Source organism: Myiozetetes cayanensis, unplaced genomic scaffold, assembly GCF_022539395.1.
Source record: "Myiozetetes cayanensis isolate MyiCay16 unplaced genomic scaffold, myiCay2020 scf28, whole genome shotgun sequence".
Taxonomy (NCBI): domain Eukaryota; kingdom Metazoa; phylum Chordata; class Aves; order Passeriformes; family Tyrannidae; genus Myiozetetes; species Myiozetetes cayanensis.
In genome coordinates, this window is record NW_026087499.1 from 1,018,293 (window position 1) to 1,036,084 (window position 17,792).

Consider the following 17,792-nt stretch of genomic DNA (forward strand, 5'->3'; position numbering starts at 1 on the left):
GCCCTGGCACAGGTTGCCCAGAGAAGCTGTGGCTGCCCCATCCCTGGAAGTGTCCAAGGCCAGGTTGGGGCAACCTGGGCTAGTGGAAGGTGTCTCTGCCCATGGCAGGGGTGGATCTGAATGATCCTTAAGGTCTCTTCTTGCCCAGGCCATTCTCTGATCTTGTCTGTTTGCTTTGGGAGAGGACAGAGAGGAGAAGGAAATGAGGAGATGCACAACCGAGTCAAGGTGGATGTTTTACAGGGACACTTCACAAAGCGGCTGGGCCTCAATCACAACTTGAGAAACAGAGCACATGGTTGGGAATAACATTCCCAAAGACACCCCCATGATCTGGAAACGCTCCTTCCTGCAGCCAATTCACCACCTTCCTGACCACTGGGCCTCCTCCTGCAGACGTGCTTCTTCCATTCACGGGTCTAAAAATGACTCAACCCAAAAGCTTCACACCTTCCCTGGACAAACAGCCCTTGTTTTGCAAAGCTGGACACTTCCAGTCTCAATCTGTTCAGGTCCCAGCTCTTTGCCGTGAAAGAGGGAAGGATGAATAATTAAGTGCTGTGTTAGCAAGGGAGGAACACAGTCCCACCCATGTCCCACTGCTGCAGGAAGAGCAGCAGACCCAACTTTCCATTTCCATCTCTATATACAGCAAACCCCCCCTGCTTTGCTTTTCCAGAGCCAAGGAAGGAGCATCCGAAGTGCCAAAATGTGTGAAGTCCTAAATCCCACGAAGTGAGAGTTGCTGCATTTAGCAGCTCTCCCAGCCTGCACTGCTGCTCCCTGTTTGCCACGGGAAGAAGAGGATGGTGCCAAATTATGCAGGGAATGTGACTTCCCTCTTCTCTCAAAGTAATTAACACAACATTTTGCTCTGGAAAACTCACTTCTGTCATCATACAGACTGAGGTAAAGAAGTTTAGAACCTTGTGACTTTGGATTAACCAGGAACTCAGCAGGGTTTGCTAATGACACAAACTTTTGGAGTCTAAACACAGCTCTAAGAATTTTATGGAAGAGATTCCTCCCTGGGAGGGTGGGCAGGCCCTGGCTCAGGTTGCCCAGAGAAGCTGTGGCTGCCCCATCCTTGGAAGTGTCCAAGGCCAGGTTGGAGCAACCTGGGACAGTGGGACCAGGTGATCTTTAAAGTCCCTTCCAACCCAAACCATTCCATGATTTTGTGATTCTATCTAAGCTTTAACTCAAAGCTGAGTAATGACTTCCTCTAACCCCTTAACACAAGGTCACAGGAACTCAGGGGTTCAGCTACAACAAAATAAAGGACCCTGGAAGGTAACTGGGCTGAATCCTCAAACAGCCAACACATCCCTGGCCACCCCACACAGGCAGCCTGGAAACCACCAGGTGAGTTATTTCACATTGCTCCCACCTCCTGAAACTGCAGCTGAGAGTCCACAGAGCGATGCCCCTTCAAAGCTCCTGTATATTTATGGTTCCACTTATTGATCATTTCCTTTACAAAAGCCCACTGTGCTCCAGTGCTCCATCAGCCAGGCTTTCCTGGGAAGGGACAAAATCAAGGTTGGATTTCTCTGTAGGTTAACATTCCAGAGGCAGAAGCAGTGCCCTGCATTCTGCAAGACTTTTGACAATGAAAAGAGCTATTTTTCAAACCCTGTGATCACCACTAAGCTTTTCATGGGATTTTCTTTCTCTCTCTCTCTCTTTTTTTTTTTTAAGTGTGGATGATAAAATCCTGCTTCAGGAGCTGGTATTCATGGATGTCTCTCAAAGACGAAAAGAAAATATTTATTTCCTTTTTCTGCTTGTGAATCAGAATGTTCTATTTAAAGCAAGTGCCCTCTGCCGGATTGCTCATGAGTTATTACCCCTTATGGAAATAAAGGAGAAATATCAGGAGGTATTCTTAGTCATTCCCTTCCCCTGTCTCTTCTTTTTTCCCTTAATTCCTTATATACCCATGTTTTAGCCAAGTGCCTAAGATAGAGCAAGATATCTTGGCATTCCTGGGCCTAAAAAAGACTTACTCCCTTAACCCTGACATTGGAGCATCTGGTGAAACGGCAAAAAACGGCACAAATTTCAGGCGTTTCACTTGGATGTCACAAAGGTGCATTTTCCATTTTTACCCAGGGTCGAAGTCCATGCATGAACCCCCCAGAGGATGCAGCCCTAGGGAATGGCATTTTGCCTGTGGGATGATCAGCTTCTGAATGCAAAGACAGTCCATGTGCCACGGGCACGTTTGTGATGCCAGGCAAAGGGAACAGCGCAACAATTGGCAGGACCTGGAAGCTGCCTCGTCCCCTCGCCCAGGATGTCCCCTGACACCAGAACAAAGGGCAGGCACTGCAGGGAAAATGGAAGTGCTGGTGTTCTCCCACAGCTGCTCCTGGAAAGGGACATCTTCAGCATGTACAGCGCTGAGCAACTCCACTGGCCCCAGGTCCCACAGTGTTCAGAGTATTTACAGCTCAGGAAGTTATTTCTCCTCCTTGAGATCAATTTTTTTTTTTACATAAGTGCCGGGTTTTGGTCTAAAGCAAAAGTTTCTCTGCAGTTTTATATACACAAATTCTGACTGGGGCTGCTCTTGGCAGCTCCTCGTGGCTGAGGGCAGTCCCAGGGTGCTCCCACCTTCTGTTTTCCTTGTGAAACCACAAATTCTTTCTTTTTCAGAATAATTCCAGACAAAAAAAATAAAAAATAAAATATTAAAAAAAAAAATTGAGAAACTGTGAAATAACTTTGCCTGGGAAATGTCTGTGGGGTAGGAAATGCTCCCACCCTTCCTCAGCCACCTCCAAGCCTGCCCATCCCCTTCATGTGGGCTTGAAAATCCCAAGTCCTGAGCTCCTTTTCCCTGAGCAGGAGAAGCTGCTCCAGTACCATCACTCTGCAGCCAAAGGGAAAGGCAGAGGCCAGAGAGAATGAATGAATCAGGGGATGCACGAGGGGAAATGGCATCACATCCTCCCAGCCCACGAGCTGAAGGCACCGTGGAGAGGGATGAGTGCAAGGACATCTGGGGAGTTCTTTGCTCACTTAAACCACTCACACTTTCTTTTGGCATCTTTGGTTAAGAAACAGGACAAACAAGAACAGGCTGCTTTAACTGTATCAGCTTTTAAAGGGAAAGGAGGGGATTTCTGTACGTTCTTTTAGCTGGGAAGCAAAACCCCCACAGTCAGAAGAACCTCAGAGGGTCCTTCCTATTTTAATATTTTCCAGATATTTTAGTACCTTAAAAATATATATTTTTAAAAATATATTTTAGTATTTAGGGTGGTTTAGTATTTTTAAGACTCAAGGAAATACAATATAATTCTCCCTTTAGCATTTAAGGCCAGACATGCAAAGTAAATTTCCCTTGGCACTTATGAGCATTTCTAAAAGCAAACAAAATAAAAAAGACCCTCATGCTAAAATTTAAACCTCCTATTTTGTGGGAACAGGGAGGCTGAACTGCTGGGAATCACTGACACTATAAAGCATGTTCAAAACCCAGCAGTTTTCCCCTGGCCCAGATGTGGAGCCAGAATTCTGCTCCATCCGGAGCTGTTGGCTCCTATTTTTTCCACAGTTGTTTGTCTTCCATGGGACAGTTTCTATCTTCACCCCCAAGTATGAAACGAAAGCACTCATTTTTCCTACGTAAAGGAGCAGCCTGGCTCCAACACTTTCAGTGCAAGGGAAGTCTCTGTGCTTCAGCAAATAATCTCTCTTAAAGTATAAATTAAAACAGAGGAACTAATAATTATTTATCAAGGGTATTTACCCTGTGAAGCAAACTGAGCTAAAATCATCATTGCTTCCAAATTCCCTACAATTCAGTTGCTAAATTTCCCTCCAGGATGAGGTTCCCACTCTTCTCACAATTAGCAAAATAAGAAGCACTATGATAAATATCATTATTCATTCAAAGTGATCAAAATCATTACGTAATCATTTTATCTTATGGGTTTTTCAGGTCTCAGAGGCCATAAAGCACAAACACAGGGTGATTTATTTGGGGTGCTCTGAGTGGTGTGTTCTGTGTCAGCAGGCAGGGCAGTGATGGCATCGGGAGAAACACAGTCACATCACACTGAATAATCACGGGGCTTTTGGGTTGGGTGGTGTCTTTTGAGGAATAAAAAGAGAGAGAAACACGATCAGCAGTGTCAGGGAGTGAAGCCCAGAGGGAAAACACCAGCTCAGTGTCCTGCTGAATCACCCCTGGGAGGGGCTGGGGCCGGGACAGCGACACATCGGATTTAGTTTTGTGACACGAGCATGAATCACTCACTGCTATCCAGTGTCCAAAAAGCCCTTCAGTGAGAGGTGTGGTTTAATTTAAAGAATATTTTTAAAAGCATATTCCACAAAGCAAATCACGAAACAAGATAGTGAAGCTGTGCTGCAGATAAAGCAGGGCACGTGTTCTCCCCGTCACAACCCAGTCCGGACAAAAGGAGAAACTTCCATAATAAAAATAATTACACATCTTTTTTTTCAAGATATGGCAAATAAGACACAGCATTCTGCATCCCTGTTGATGTTTCAGGAGAAATAAGGAGTGAACCTGAAAGTTTCATCAAATAACATTCTTGTACCTCCTGGAGTTCGAGGCTGTTCATCAGAGCCAGGGCTGGAGAGAGCAGTTCACATGAAAACTGAGCTGGCCCTGCCTCCAAACATGAGGTTTGGAAGTTTCCTCTGTGTTTCCTGAGGACTTAGAGGTACAATTAACTGCTTTGTTTCATTTTCATTTTCACAAATCTGCCCTTACTGGAGTTTGAAAAGAGGAAGCTGTTTCTGCAGTGCTAATGCTTGGAGAGAAGGGAGAAACCCATTTTCAAACCAAAGCCTTAATAGCACATCTTCCAACCCCCAAAACGTTATTTGATTTTTTTCTAAAATACAGAAATCAGAAGAAAACAGACATTAATTGTGAAGCACGTCCTACAGAACAACAAAACCAGCAGCTTCCAGCAAAACTGAGACAGTGCTAAGGAATGTTCACTTTGCAGCCATTCCACTTCCAGTGGCACTCTTAGTTTAGTCAAAGCCTGACAATAAAATTACTGTGATAAAAGACAAGAACTGCTTGTGCAAAGGCAGAAACACTGTTAGAACTACAGGACTGGTGACTACAGAAAACAAACAGAAGAAGTCCAGGTTTTCAGGATTTGGGGGGTGGGGTTGGCACCCCCAAAGTGGGATTATCAAGAGTATAAACTGCAGGAAATCAACTGAGAAGTATGAATAGAGATTGTGTGTGAAGAACAGATACCATTCCTGAAGCAAAAATACTCTTAGAAGAGTTAACTCAGGTATAACAGTAACGTCTCAACTGGCCGGAAATGAGGAGTTATGTGTGCAGATCTTACAACAGCCACGAGGCACTGCAAGTCAAAACTACAAGTTTCAGAGAAATACTGACCAAAAAAATAATATCAAAGTGCAGAAAGAACACTTCTCATGGTACTACTATCACTATGGTAAGAAACAGCACACAGAAGCAAACACCAAGAAGTTACAGGGTGACAAAAAACTCCTCCCCTTTCCTTTTTTTCCCCTTGCTGCCAATTGTCTGCCTGCCCAATGTCATGAACAGAGGATGGAAACATATCCCAAGTTACAATTTCCCAGCAACTTGCCATCAGGTAGAGCTGCCCAGAACATCTCTTCAAGGCTTTTCCAACCTTACCCTCGAAGGGAGTGGCTCAGAAACTCCCACATGGGATTTATTCGATAAATTCTGCTCAGCACATGGAAGGATTCCTGTGTGTTGGTCCCAAGTGAAATGCTGAAGGTACTGAGTGACTAAAATCAGGTCCCTGAACTGTCTTTAAACACACTGGGAAGTGGAAAACTTCAAGAGGTATCCGCAAGTACAAGCAGGGTCCAAAGAGAGAGTGTTGGGGTGGGTGGGGGACAGTGTTGGAGGACGCCTGATGGAGGACAAACAGTCCTCCTTTGAGGTGTGAAAGTATCAGCCACATCAGAGGGCAAAGGAACAGCTGAAATGCCAGAAGTGCCATGGAGAAGGAAAGTTTGTTCAGTTACAGCCCAAAACCAAACAGTATCACAAAGCCAACATCGTGGATAGAAAGGGCTCCTATCAGGGCTGGCACTCAGAGCACAGGGGATGTGGAGAACATTTCTGAAAACCATGAATGCAAATACCAACCTTTATCAGAAATAGAGAACACAAGGACAAAGCTTGGCCAAGGTCACAGAAAGAAAAGATTTGCACTCCTCAGATTGGATCTGACTTCTACCAGCCAGGGAGGATTGCACTGTGTTCCAAAAAACCAGTCTTAAAACAAAATAACAAACAAGAAGATACACGAAGCCAGCAAATGCCACCTGTAAATATTTGGGTCAGAAAAAGGCAATTCACCTCTCTGAAGGAGCCTCTTCCACTTTGCAGCCTACAAATAATCAATATTGCATATTCCTGGAGAGAAATCATGCCCAGCTTCAGAGAGACCTCGGAGTGACCAGAACCCTCCTCAAGGAGTCTCGAGGTGCCTCACACCTACAGCCCCCCTGAGCCAGGCTGGGTATTGCCAGAACATCAACAGGGATTTTTCTCCCCAAAAACCCCCATGTCTTGAAACACACAGAGTAATACCAATTAAATATTCTGTAATGATGTTCACACAAAAGAAGCCAAGACCAAGATGAGCTCCTGAGGAATGTCACTGGAGGGAACAGAGGAATCAAAACCCTGAGCTGAATTTCCCTCTTTTCCCTGTACTAAGACAGTAAGAAAAGGAAACTCTGGACTCAGTCGTTCAGCCAAACTCTGGTTTCAGCTCTTCAGACATTTCCCAGTGCAGAGTGACAAAACACTATTGAGTTTGGTTCTTATAACAAGTGTTTTTTGCTGTTTCCTGCACTTCAGACACACTGAAAAAGTAAACAAAAACATCTGGACCTACTTCTTTGGGCTTCACTGAATCCAACTGCTCACTGATTTTTGACTTCACAATCAGGAGTGCAAATGCAATCAGACACAATTTGAAATGTTAATGCTTAAGTCTGGCCTTTCTGACCTCTGTTTCTAAGAAAACAGGGCTTCTGTGACTGCACTGCTGGCTCCCCCTCGGTGAGCCTTCCAGTTCCATCCTTAGCTGCTTCCCACCCTGTGCTCCAGTGTTCTGTAAACCACTTCACATCAGCAGTGGCCAGTGGAGAAAACAGGACAAGCCACTGCTTCACCCAGGGAAAAAGGAGGGAAAATTGAGCTCCCACTTATTTTGAAGGACTGGCCTCCCCTATCCAGCAGCCTGTGTGTCCTGCCAGGAAATCCTCTCTGCCCCAGCTGCTCCAGACAAAGCCTCCTCCTTAGGCCAACAACCAGCAGCTCCCGTGGCAGCAGGGGTGTGGTGGGCTGGGCTGGGCACTGGCACTGCAGGGAAGGAATTCTGGAGTGTGTAATGGACACTGGATGTGCTGGAACAGGGACTGTGGACACAGAGCACAACCCCTAGGCTGCACTTCACTGCTCACAGAATATTCTGTGTTTCTGGATAATTAGGGATACAGACAGTTTCAAATCAAGAATGCAGGAGCAGAAGAGATGGAGGTGACTCTGGGACAAGCCCAGAAAAGCAGGGAGAAAGATGGGAGTTGTGGGATAGAGCTCTTTTTCCTCGAGCGCCGTTTTTTAGTGTTTAGCTCTTAGGGAAAAATGACTTTCACATTTCTTCATCTTTGCTGAGGAACAAGAACTCGAGAACATCTGGGCAGGTAATGGGTACATGGTATTTCCCTCTGAGCAGTTAATGATCCCTGCTCCGCTGACAGGGCTGGGAGTCAAAGGTAACACCCCCAACGACAGAACACGGTGCCGCTAATCCCATTCCCTCCTCCGCGACAAGTCCCGAACACAACCTCGAAATGACAAGCACTTGATGAAGTGACCCGACACCATTTCAAACCAACCTTCCAAAATGGTGCCAGAGCAGATTTTGTAGCCCGAGAAGGGATCTTAAAGGGGTTTCTGCCGATTTTAAACACTTCAGGTTATTGGGGGCGGGGGGCAAAATTACGCATTGGCAAAGTCACCGTGTCCGTCCCCAGGCCACCAGGCCCCAGTCCAGCCTCATGAACACTTGGCAGAGAAGAGAAATGAATGTGGTGGTCACATTCCACACGCTTACCTCCCATCCAAAGTTTGTTTCCTTTAATGTGCTCCTCTGTCCTGTCATATAGGGTCCAAATCTTTCCCCAACTTCAATCTTCTTTTTGGCCCAAATCCCTAGCCCTGCCCCTGGGATCGAAGATTCTCTGAGTTCAAAATCTGGTGGGATTGGAATGTCATCAGGAATGTAGACGGGAGCTTCATAAGGTGAGCCCTCCTTGGGAGTGAAGTCCTCACTGGTGGGAAAGGGTGACGGAGGTCCCACGGGAATGGGGGACATTATACTGTCCTCAGTTTCCTCCTCTGCGCTTTCGCCAGCAAGGAGATCGGGGTCGGTCTCGTACATATTATTTACAATCTCGCTGTCACCTAAAAGGGGAAACAGCAGAACAAAACACACTGAAATACTCAGGTGAACATCAGTTAAGTCTCCTCTCGGGATGAAGACTCGCAAAGCCGAGCTCCCACGCTTGGAGGGGGAAAGCCAAACCTCCCCTGGAGAGCTCAGGGGGAGCTGAGGGGAGAACACTCACACTGGCTGCACCACAGCCAGGGCTGCTGAGGGCTGGGATGGAGCTGAGGGCAGCCTGACATGTTCTGCAGGATCAGGGTTCCTGGAGTGCTTGTCTTTTGATTTTGGAGAGAGGGAAGAAAACACACAACAAGGCTGAGGTCCCCTTTAACCATTTACTGCTTTAACTGGCTCAGTGTATTTTGTAAAGGGGAAAAAAAATAGAGAAATTTAGCTAAAGCCAAGCTAAGTTTGGCAGGAACTGTTTGCCTGGTATTTGGGTTTCTTGGGTTCAGCAACAGAAGCCGTGGCTGAGGTGACCTCCCAGCAAAGCACCTTTGCAGGGGTAACAAAAGCATCACCAGTTTGTAATCACAGAATGGTTTGGGATGGAAGGAACCCTAAAGATCATCTCCTTCTACTCCCCTGCCATGGGCAGGAACACTTTCCACTAGCCCAGGTTGCTCCAAGCCTCATCCAACCTGCCCAACAGGGATGGGGCAGCCACAGCTTCTCTGCCCAACCTGTGCCAGGGCCTGCCCACCCTCCCAGGGAAGGATTTCCTCCTAATACCCAAGCTAAACCTACTCTCTGGCAGTGGGAAGCCATTCCCCCTTGCCCTGGAGTGAAAACACTGGACACAGAGGGTAAAAAAGTTTGGGGATTTTTCCAAGAGGAGTCAATTGCTAAGCAAGGACATTCATATGTAATGAAAACGGAGCTTTTTCATCCAAAAAGGAAAAAAGGGGGGGGGGAGTGAAACATGGAGGGGGAAAAGAAAAACACATTTGTCATACAATACAAGTAGTTGAAGCATTTTTGGGAGCAGCTTTGCCATCTCTCAATTAAACATGAGGCAGCAGGACTGGGCTCCGTGCACAGGAGTTCCCACTATGATAACAAGGCCAACAACCACCCCATTGTGGACCCTCCAACACGGGAGGGACTCCCACAGTGCATATTAATGACTGACCCCTGATGTCATCGGGGGGAGCAGCACCCAACAAAAATCCCAGTTTTCACTGCAGCTCTGGCTGCCAGGCAGGAGCCATAGGGAAGAATAGCTGGAAAAGCACTGCTTATACTTAAGGTATATATAATTCATCCCTTCCATAACCTCAGAATGCACCTTCTGTCTGCAAGACACATCTCCTCCTCTGTTTTTTTCATGCCTAATAAAGATTTTCCTGAGTTCATGCCTAAGAAACCCGGTGGCAGACTTGACTAAAGAGGAGGATTTTGATTCCTTTGCCAACAATTTTTTGCTCCAGCTTTGGAGAAATACAGAGAACTGCCTGCTACAGCTTACATGGGTTTCCTCTGGTAGAAAGTGCAGCCCTCCCTACTCAAACATGTTGCCAGAGCCGAGCTTTCATGAGCATGAGATACTCCATCATCCTCAAAATACTTGTGGTTGCAGTAAATGTTTTCTCGCCCAGTATTAGCAAGTCAAATTATTTTCTCCTCTATGATTAGCCTCTTCTGCACTTAAGAAACAGGAATTCCAACTGAGTTGAAAAGCAAAACTAGGTTTACTGGAGCACGACCTGTGAAAATTTCCAAGGGATGCAAGTGAAGTTATAAAGACACCTCGCTACCGAACGCTGTGATTTCATTTCTTCTGTGGGACAGTCGGGGCAGTTCTGAATGAATTTTCATTTACTCTGAGGCTCAGACACACAGGGGCTCCATCACCAGTCAGCACTGCTGGGAAGAGCTGGACGTGGGACATGGCCACTCCCTGGTGACAACCGTGCTGTCCTACATCTGCCCCTCTTCCAGCAGCAGGGACTGCAGGGCTCTGGAATGCCTGCTGATGTGAAAAGCGGGACAGAAATACAACTTGACCTTATTGTTACTGTCATGAAACTAAAATTAGGCCCTCAAAGCTCACCCAGCAAAATGACTCGATTAAAAGCCCCATTGAAAGGTTGTTTCCACAGATAATCAGATATGGGCATATGCTGAAAATCTGTGTGACACCAATGAGGGTCCTGCAACAATGAGAGTGATGGTTTAGTGTTGGTGAGAGACCTCATGAATAATCTATTTAGCAGCTGTAATGAAAGGAAAAGAAAGTCTGATGTTAAAGGAAATCGTGGTAGGTGGAATAATGTGTTAGAGGAGTTTGGGTGGGTTTCTGATATGTTTTGTGTTTGGTTTAAATAATAATAATAATAATAATAATAATAATAATAATAGAGGTATAGCTGGGAGATCACCTCAGCCACGGCTTCTGTTGTGGGACACACTGAACCCAAGAAACCCAAATACCAGGCTATTATTATTATTATTATTTAATCCTGCTAAGGAAATACCTACTTATCTGAGATTAATGAGCATTTGCTACACTCACAGACATTGCAAAGAGCATCTTTGACTTCTTCACTGGGGGCATTTACAGAACATACCAAGAATGAGTTTGCACTGCCTGATCAGCAGCACCATCTGCCTTGAGCTTCACTGACCTTGAAATAAATAGAAAACTGGGCCTGATCCCCATTGCTGCTGCCCTTGGAGCCCCCCTGGAGAGCAGTGGGAATGCTCAGAGCAGGAGAACAGGGGGCTGAGCCTGAGCACTTTCCTCACCCTCCCAGCTCCGGCAGAGAGCTCCAGAACGGGCTGTCCACAGCAAACAGCTCATCTTTGCTGGGGCACAAACCATGCCAGGCTGAGCCCACGGCACTGCCAGGGCAGGGGATGCTCCTGCAGGGCTGGGCTGTGTTAAATTAACAAACACCACGTGTGTGTAACCAGGTATTTTCATTTTCTGCACAAGGAGGAGAACGACAGGCGCCCACTGAGCTCAGACTTTGCCTCAGAACCCAGAGCCTCAGGCCCAAGGAAAGAATCTGAGCTGAAGAGTAGAAAATACAAATATTCACATAGAATTGTGACTTTGTACCCGAGAGTGAAACCACACAGGGAGAGACCGGCTGACGCTTTCTCCTTGGGGACTAACTGGTTGTTGAAAGGGTTTTTTAATTCACCATCCAAACTTTTCAACTCCTTCCTAACTATGAGTTAGGCACACCTACAGGTATTAAAATCACAGTGTTGTCTAGAACAGTTTGTTATTGGGCTGTTATCATATAAAATACCATCAGGAAAATACCCACCAGGCCAGGACTTCCCTGAGATTCATTTCTATTTTTCTGGCTCTACAGGAAGAGCAGTGGGTGACCTCAAACATCTTTTCCAACCCGAAGAGGGATGTTGCCACCACCTTTACAACGTCCTGAGGTTCCTGCAGTGTGTGATTTTCCTTTAGAAACATTCCCCAGGGAAGAAAATGAAACAGTCAAACAAAACTATTCCAGATATAATGCCTCTTTAGGAAAAGGACATGGAATATTTCAACATTCTGAGCAAAATATTGAGGGGCATTGAGAAACCTGGTCTAGTGGAAGGTGTGCTGCTCATGGCAAGGGGTGGAATGAGATGATCTTTGAGATTCCCTCCAATCCAAACCATTCCATGATTCCAGGATTCTGTATTTCACAGCTCCAGATAACAAGACCACTTATATTTTGAACTCTGGGGTGATAGGATTTTGCCCCTGTTTGCCGTGGACTCAGAATGTTTCACCACCAAATATGAAGTCATTTTTCCTGACCTATTTGCAGACCAGAGGAGCTGGAATGGATCACCCACCACAGCCCAGCTCAACCGTGAGCACAAATATTCACATTAATCAAGGATGTGCTTAACCACTGCCAACAGCCAAAGGGCTTCATCACCTCAGGACACTGTGCTGCTCATCGTGATTCAATCCAGGTAAATTATAAGCAATACCTGCCCTCCCCTGCCTTTCTGCACCGTGAATTCTGCAGGTCCCTCACTCCTCACTCCTGCTCTGCCCTGAGCGGGGCCAGAGCTGCCAGCAGGACATGCCCAGAACTTGGCAGACACATCTCTAAATCACAAAGGACACTGGAAAGTCCCAGAGAACACCCACCCCAAAGTGCCTTCAGCACAGGATGATCCCAGTGGTCAGATTGCCACCTGATGGCCGCAGCTGAAATACAATAGAAAATCCCAGCTCCTGTCCCTGCCCGACTCATCTGCCTGGCCCCACTCACAAAGCCTCAGCCCAGCAACCCCCACACTCTGCAGCCCCTGCAGGAGCTGGCACCTCATCCCTCACAGGCTCACGCTCTGTGGGATGCAGGGATTCTGCAGCTCATTCTGCCAGACAAGCCAAGGTGTCCCACACAGTCCTCAGGGAGACCCTCGTTGAGATTATCCAGGAATGGTTTCCCAGTCACTCTGAGGGTGATGGTGACCAGCTCTTGGGCAAGGAAGGTCTCCTACACAGGCACCTTTCCCTCAAAGAAAAGAGTGGCTGGGATTTGTAAGACACCAAAGACCTCAAACTCAGTGTAAGACCCTCTCTGGAAGCTACTCTGAAATATTTGGGTTCCCTCCTGCCAGAAAGGGTGCAAATTAGTGCCAAAGCAGGAAAGACAAGAGTTATTGTTCTTTCGTTAAGGATGGAGCTGAAGCATTAAATGCTTTATGGCCATAAAAAAATGGTTTTTTCCCCATCCATGGACAATATCAATTTAATTATAATGGCTGTAAGGGAAGGACAATAAACAATAACTTATTTAAGGCTCTCGAGCCCATCACGTAATTTCTTCCTTCCATTCCCTGTAAGAACATTTTGCCTCTAAGCTGTACTGGTGTCTGCGGGGTTTGCTGGCGGATACTGGTCTGAAAGCACCACATTCAGCACCCAAAGCAGAACCTGCCCATGGGGAACCTCCTGGACACCCCTGGGGACCAGGGTTCTGTGCAGTCCTTGGACTACACAGGGTGCTCTGACAGGTTTCCCACACACCTCTAACTGCTGCAGCAGGGGAAGGAAATTCTACTCTAAATGACCATTCAGAAAAGTCTTTTTTTCTCTTTCATTCACTCAAAAAAACCCTTCATATTCACAAGTTTTACAGTTGAAAAAACTCTTGGGCAATAAATGCACAGGCAGGGAAGTGGTCACAAGTGGGAAGTGGTTTTGCCCCCGTGCCATGGTGCCAAAGGAATGTCACACGAGCTGCTTTTACCTTTGAGAAATGGTGCTGGGAACACAATCCTCTGTTTAAATTTTCAGTTTAATGGGCACTTCTGCTACAACTTGTTGTGGTTTTGCCTATTTTTCTGAACATATCCAGAGATACACAGCTTGAAATAGTATTTTTCTTCCCTTTAGATTCCCCCTAAATCTTGGGCACTTAATACCAGATGACACTATCACATCAAGCACATGGGATTATTTCTCAGTGGAGTAAGCCTGGTTCTCCCTCAGACCATATCCAGAGCTATTCACAGTGGAAAGCACCTCAAACGCTACAGTCAAAGGGAATTATTAAAATTAAGAACACTGTAGTTATGTTTTACTTACATACTACAAAGCACAGTGTTTTGGGGATGCTCAAGGAGCAGGAAGATGCTGATGGTGTGAATGGGATCCTGGGGGTGAGTGCTCAGGTGCCCAGCCCTGATGGACCCAGCTGCCCCAAGCTCCTTTGAAACATCCCCCTGCCAGCCCCAGGCACCCCCACTTGCACAGAAATGTTGATTTAGAATTGTCATTGAAAGGAAGCCCAAAGGAGACACAAGTTTTAGCACATCCCTGTGCAACATTTCAGGCAAGCACCAGCTCTGTGCACTCCCAGCACAGGGACCTGCCACAGGTACTGCTGGGGCTGCCACCCAAAGCGTTGAAGCACAAAAAGCAGGGACCCTCCCTGGATCTGCCTGATGAAAAACTGCTGCAGAATCCATCAAAAAACAATTCAGTCCTGGGGAATACTCAGAACTGCAGAGGCAGCGAGGGATGATGCAGGACGAACGAAAAGAAAGAGAACTACGATAAAACCAAACATTTCAAGCGCAGCCCCTTTCCCGTGTTTACTTTGTATATTCATTTTTCAAGTTTCACATTCATGCCCTGTTTTGTCTTAGCTGGAACTGCACCTCTCGAAGCAGCTTCAAGTCCTTTTATTAAAGAGAAACAGAAAGCAGAGCTGTAAGAGCAGATGATGACTGAGCACAGAGTTAATCGGGTGCATTTTTCAATAAACATTCTAAAAGCAGTTGTTTCAGAACTTGGCTGTAAGGAGAACAGGTATTAAGGACTTCAAGTGTCTTTGGTTTTAAGCAAAAAAATTAAGTGTTTTCTTTTATTAAGGGATTTCTGCTGGCAGAAATGAAGAATAAAGCTTGAAACAGTATTGCAGTGTGTTCCTTAATACGCATTTTCCTCTAGTAAAACCAGCAGGGAAAGTGTCCAAATTACTCTGCACTAAATGCCAGTATTATATTTCCAGTAAAAGTCTAGTTCAACCAGGGATCAAAAATATTTCCACATAAGATCCTTTTAGAATCAAACTCTTCAGAGAATGTTGTCGTCTCTAACTACGTTTCACCTGATCTCTGTGTCCACTGTTTTGTTTTATATTTGAATTCAAACTGACATTTCTACAAATTGTGCTAGGGTAAAATATTAATGTTTGCATGTTTGAATGCAGAGATAAGGCAGGTTTTTGGGAAAAAAAAAAAAAGGAAAAAGCTGTACTATCTTATTATTAAAGCCACTGGAAAAAAAAATAGTAGCCTTTGGGATTTCTGTCTCTAAACTATTTACAAGATAAAAGGTCCAACGAAGCGTCACGAGGAACGTACAGTGGATTACCAGAGTGGCAACAAACATTTGTGAGGAATCCACGGAAATAACACAACGGGAAAAAAATTCTGGGGAGGGAGAGAGGAAAGCCTGCAGAAAAGCTCCACTTTGCGCAGAAAAATCGCCGCTGCTTTTCAGTGGTTTGCTTATTTTTTGCTCCAAACCCCCCTCCCCGCACACAGCTACAGAAACGCTCCGGCGCCGCAGAAATTTCTGCGCTGGAGACGCAGCAAAGTGGAACTTTGAGAGCGCCTGCGAGAGAAATCCTGCGCTGGGAGCAATGTCACCCAGCTCGAATAAATGACTCAGAGCACCGGGAGCAGCTCTCCACAAACCAACAACCGACGCCGGGAATTTCTCCCGGTCCGGGATGTCGGAGCACGGAGCGAGAATAAAGAGTTGTGAGCCTCCAAAAGGAGCCCTCGCAATTGGAATTCACATCTTTGCCAAGCCGGGGCTTTGGGGCTGTTGTCACCGTCTCATTGTCATTCCGCTCACTGTGGGTTCCCCAGGGTCCAGAACAGGAGTCCTGGCATTATTAACACGGCAGATTAATAGCAGCGGGGAGAGACATTCTCACAAACACGCTAAATATTAATATTAATCGATAACAATTTCGAGTTCCCGACGCGAGGCGGACAAACATAGCCCGGGCCTGGAGGAGAGGAGGGAGGGCAGAGCAGGGAAGGGGACACTGTCCACAGACTCTGGGAATAAAAGGGAACCAGTGAATCAATGCAGGACAGAGGACGGAGCCGTGAGGTGGGTGTCAAAAGCGGAGCTCCATTTTCAGAGGCACACAGGCACATTTGAACGCCACAGTATCGGTTGGATTTTCCGTCCCCGGCCAAAAAAATTCCAGGGAAGCTCACCAATTATACATCGCAGGGGAAACAGAAGAGCTCTGCTAAAACAGGAGAAAAAAAAATCCTTCATGTTGTTTCTACCATCCTGAGTAAGGCTGTACTCTGCAAACTCTATTTTCCTCAACACTCAGAGCACTACACAGATATTTTTTAAATTCAGATATGCCCAGATTTACCAGGTTTCTAGATTTGTATTTCAAGCTATTTTGTACAAACTATCCCTTAATTTTAAACAAACAAACAAACAAAAAATTCCGTAAAACTTGTTGCATTTTTTTCTAATGGATTAGCCTGATTCTTTACATTCAGTATTTGAAAGTCTTTATCATTACCTCACACTCTTTTTAATTACAAGTTGCAGAAACAGAACACACAGTGCTTGCTGTCAACCAAGGAGGTTCCCCAATGATCCACCCCCAAATGTCTGCGTTGGTTAAACCAAATCAAACCATGTCAGCTCAAGATCTCTTGGCGGAGCACAAACCCCACCCAGCCACTGAGTCCCCCTCGAGCTGTGTGGGACCAGCGGGGTTTTTATTCAGAAACACATTTTTGCAGTGGCCTCAAAGTTGAGTTTAACCCCAGAAGGTTTCTGCCAGACCTGGCAGCGAGGGGAAGATCTGTGTGAAAGCCCCTGTTTGCACAGGAGAGGCTGCCCGAGTTCTGCCCCAGGCAGACACACAGAGGGCAGCTTTAATCTCCAGGGGTTTCATAGGACTGGCACGGGGAGAACACCACCCCCTGTGCACAGGGGACAGCAAAGCTGCTCAGCGGGGTGGGCACGGGGGGACACAGCTCTGCACCCCCTCTGGGACCATCCTCAGGGGTGGCTCTGCCTCGGTGGACACCGAGAGCCCTCGGGCTGAGCTGCCCCGGGTCGTGCAGGAAGAGCCTGAGGCTCAGCTCAGCCCCCGGGGCTGCTGAGGGGTCCTGTCATGCTGCCCAGGGGGCTGCTGGCTCTGATTCAGGGGGGCACATCTCACCTGGGGGTCCCCCAGGGGCTGCTGGCTCTGATTCAGGGGGGCACATCTCACCTGGGGGTCCCCCAGGGGCTGCTGGCTCTGATTCGGGGGGCACATCTCACCTGGGGGTCCCCCAGGGGCTGCTGGCTCTGATTCAGGGGCGCCCATCTCATCAGCTCACGCCTGGCTGGGGTCACAGGTTTGCTTTACCTGTTGTGGGAAGCACCCTGGCTTTGGCTCCAGAGTTTCTACTCACAACCCTCAGCTTTTCTTCACTGGGAAGTGTGGTTTGGCCACCATCCCATGTCCCTGTCCCAAGCCTATGGCTCAGAACAGACAGGGCTCTGCAGGAGGGATCTCAGTTGGACTCCAAAGGGTTCCCTCCCAGAAAGGTGTTAGCCCCTATGGATTCAGTTCTGAAGCCCATGGAATGCTGTGGGGTGCGTTCTCAGCGTCCTGGGCATCTCTTGAGCACCTTGAGAGCTTTATGACCCCACTGTCAGCCCTTTCTTTGTGAAGCAGGAACTACCAACTGCTTTTTCTGATCAGTAATTGCCCATCACTTGATGATGCAGCTTTGTGAAGGGAAAAACATTGTGACAACCAAAAACCACAGCAGCAACTGAACCTCCAATGCACCCCTGAC

General features: G+C 46.8%; 1 protein-coding gene across 5 annotated transcripts in view; it reads right to left on the reverse strand.

The window, feature by feature from the left end:
- The window catches only part of PRDM16 (PR/SET domain 16), a 241,775-nt gene that overhangs the window by 146,107 nt on the left and 77,876 nt on the right, over positions 1 to 17,792 (reverse strand). For 4 of the 5 annotated variants that reach the window (XM_050322469.1, XM_050322468.1, XM_050322470.1 and 1 more), the window contains exon 2: positions 8,139 to 8,488. The exons of the other annotated variant lie outside the window; for it this stretch is intronic. In XM_050322469.1, coding sequence (XP_050178426.1) covers positions 8,139 to 8,488 — 350 coding nt within the window. The remainder of the gene's footprint in view (positions 1 to 8,138; positions 8,489 to 17,792) is intronic. 5 annotated transcript variants of the gene reach the window in all.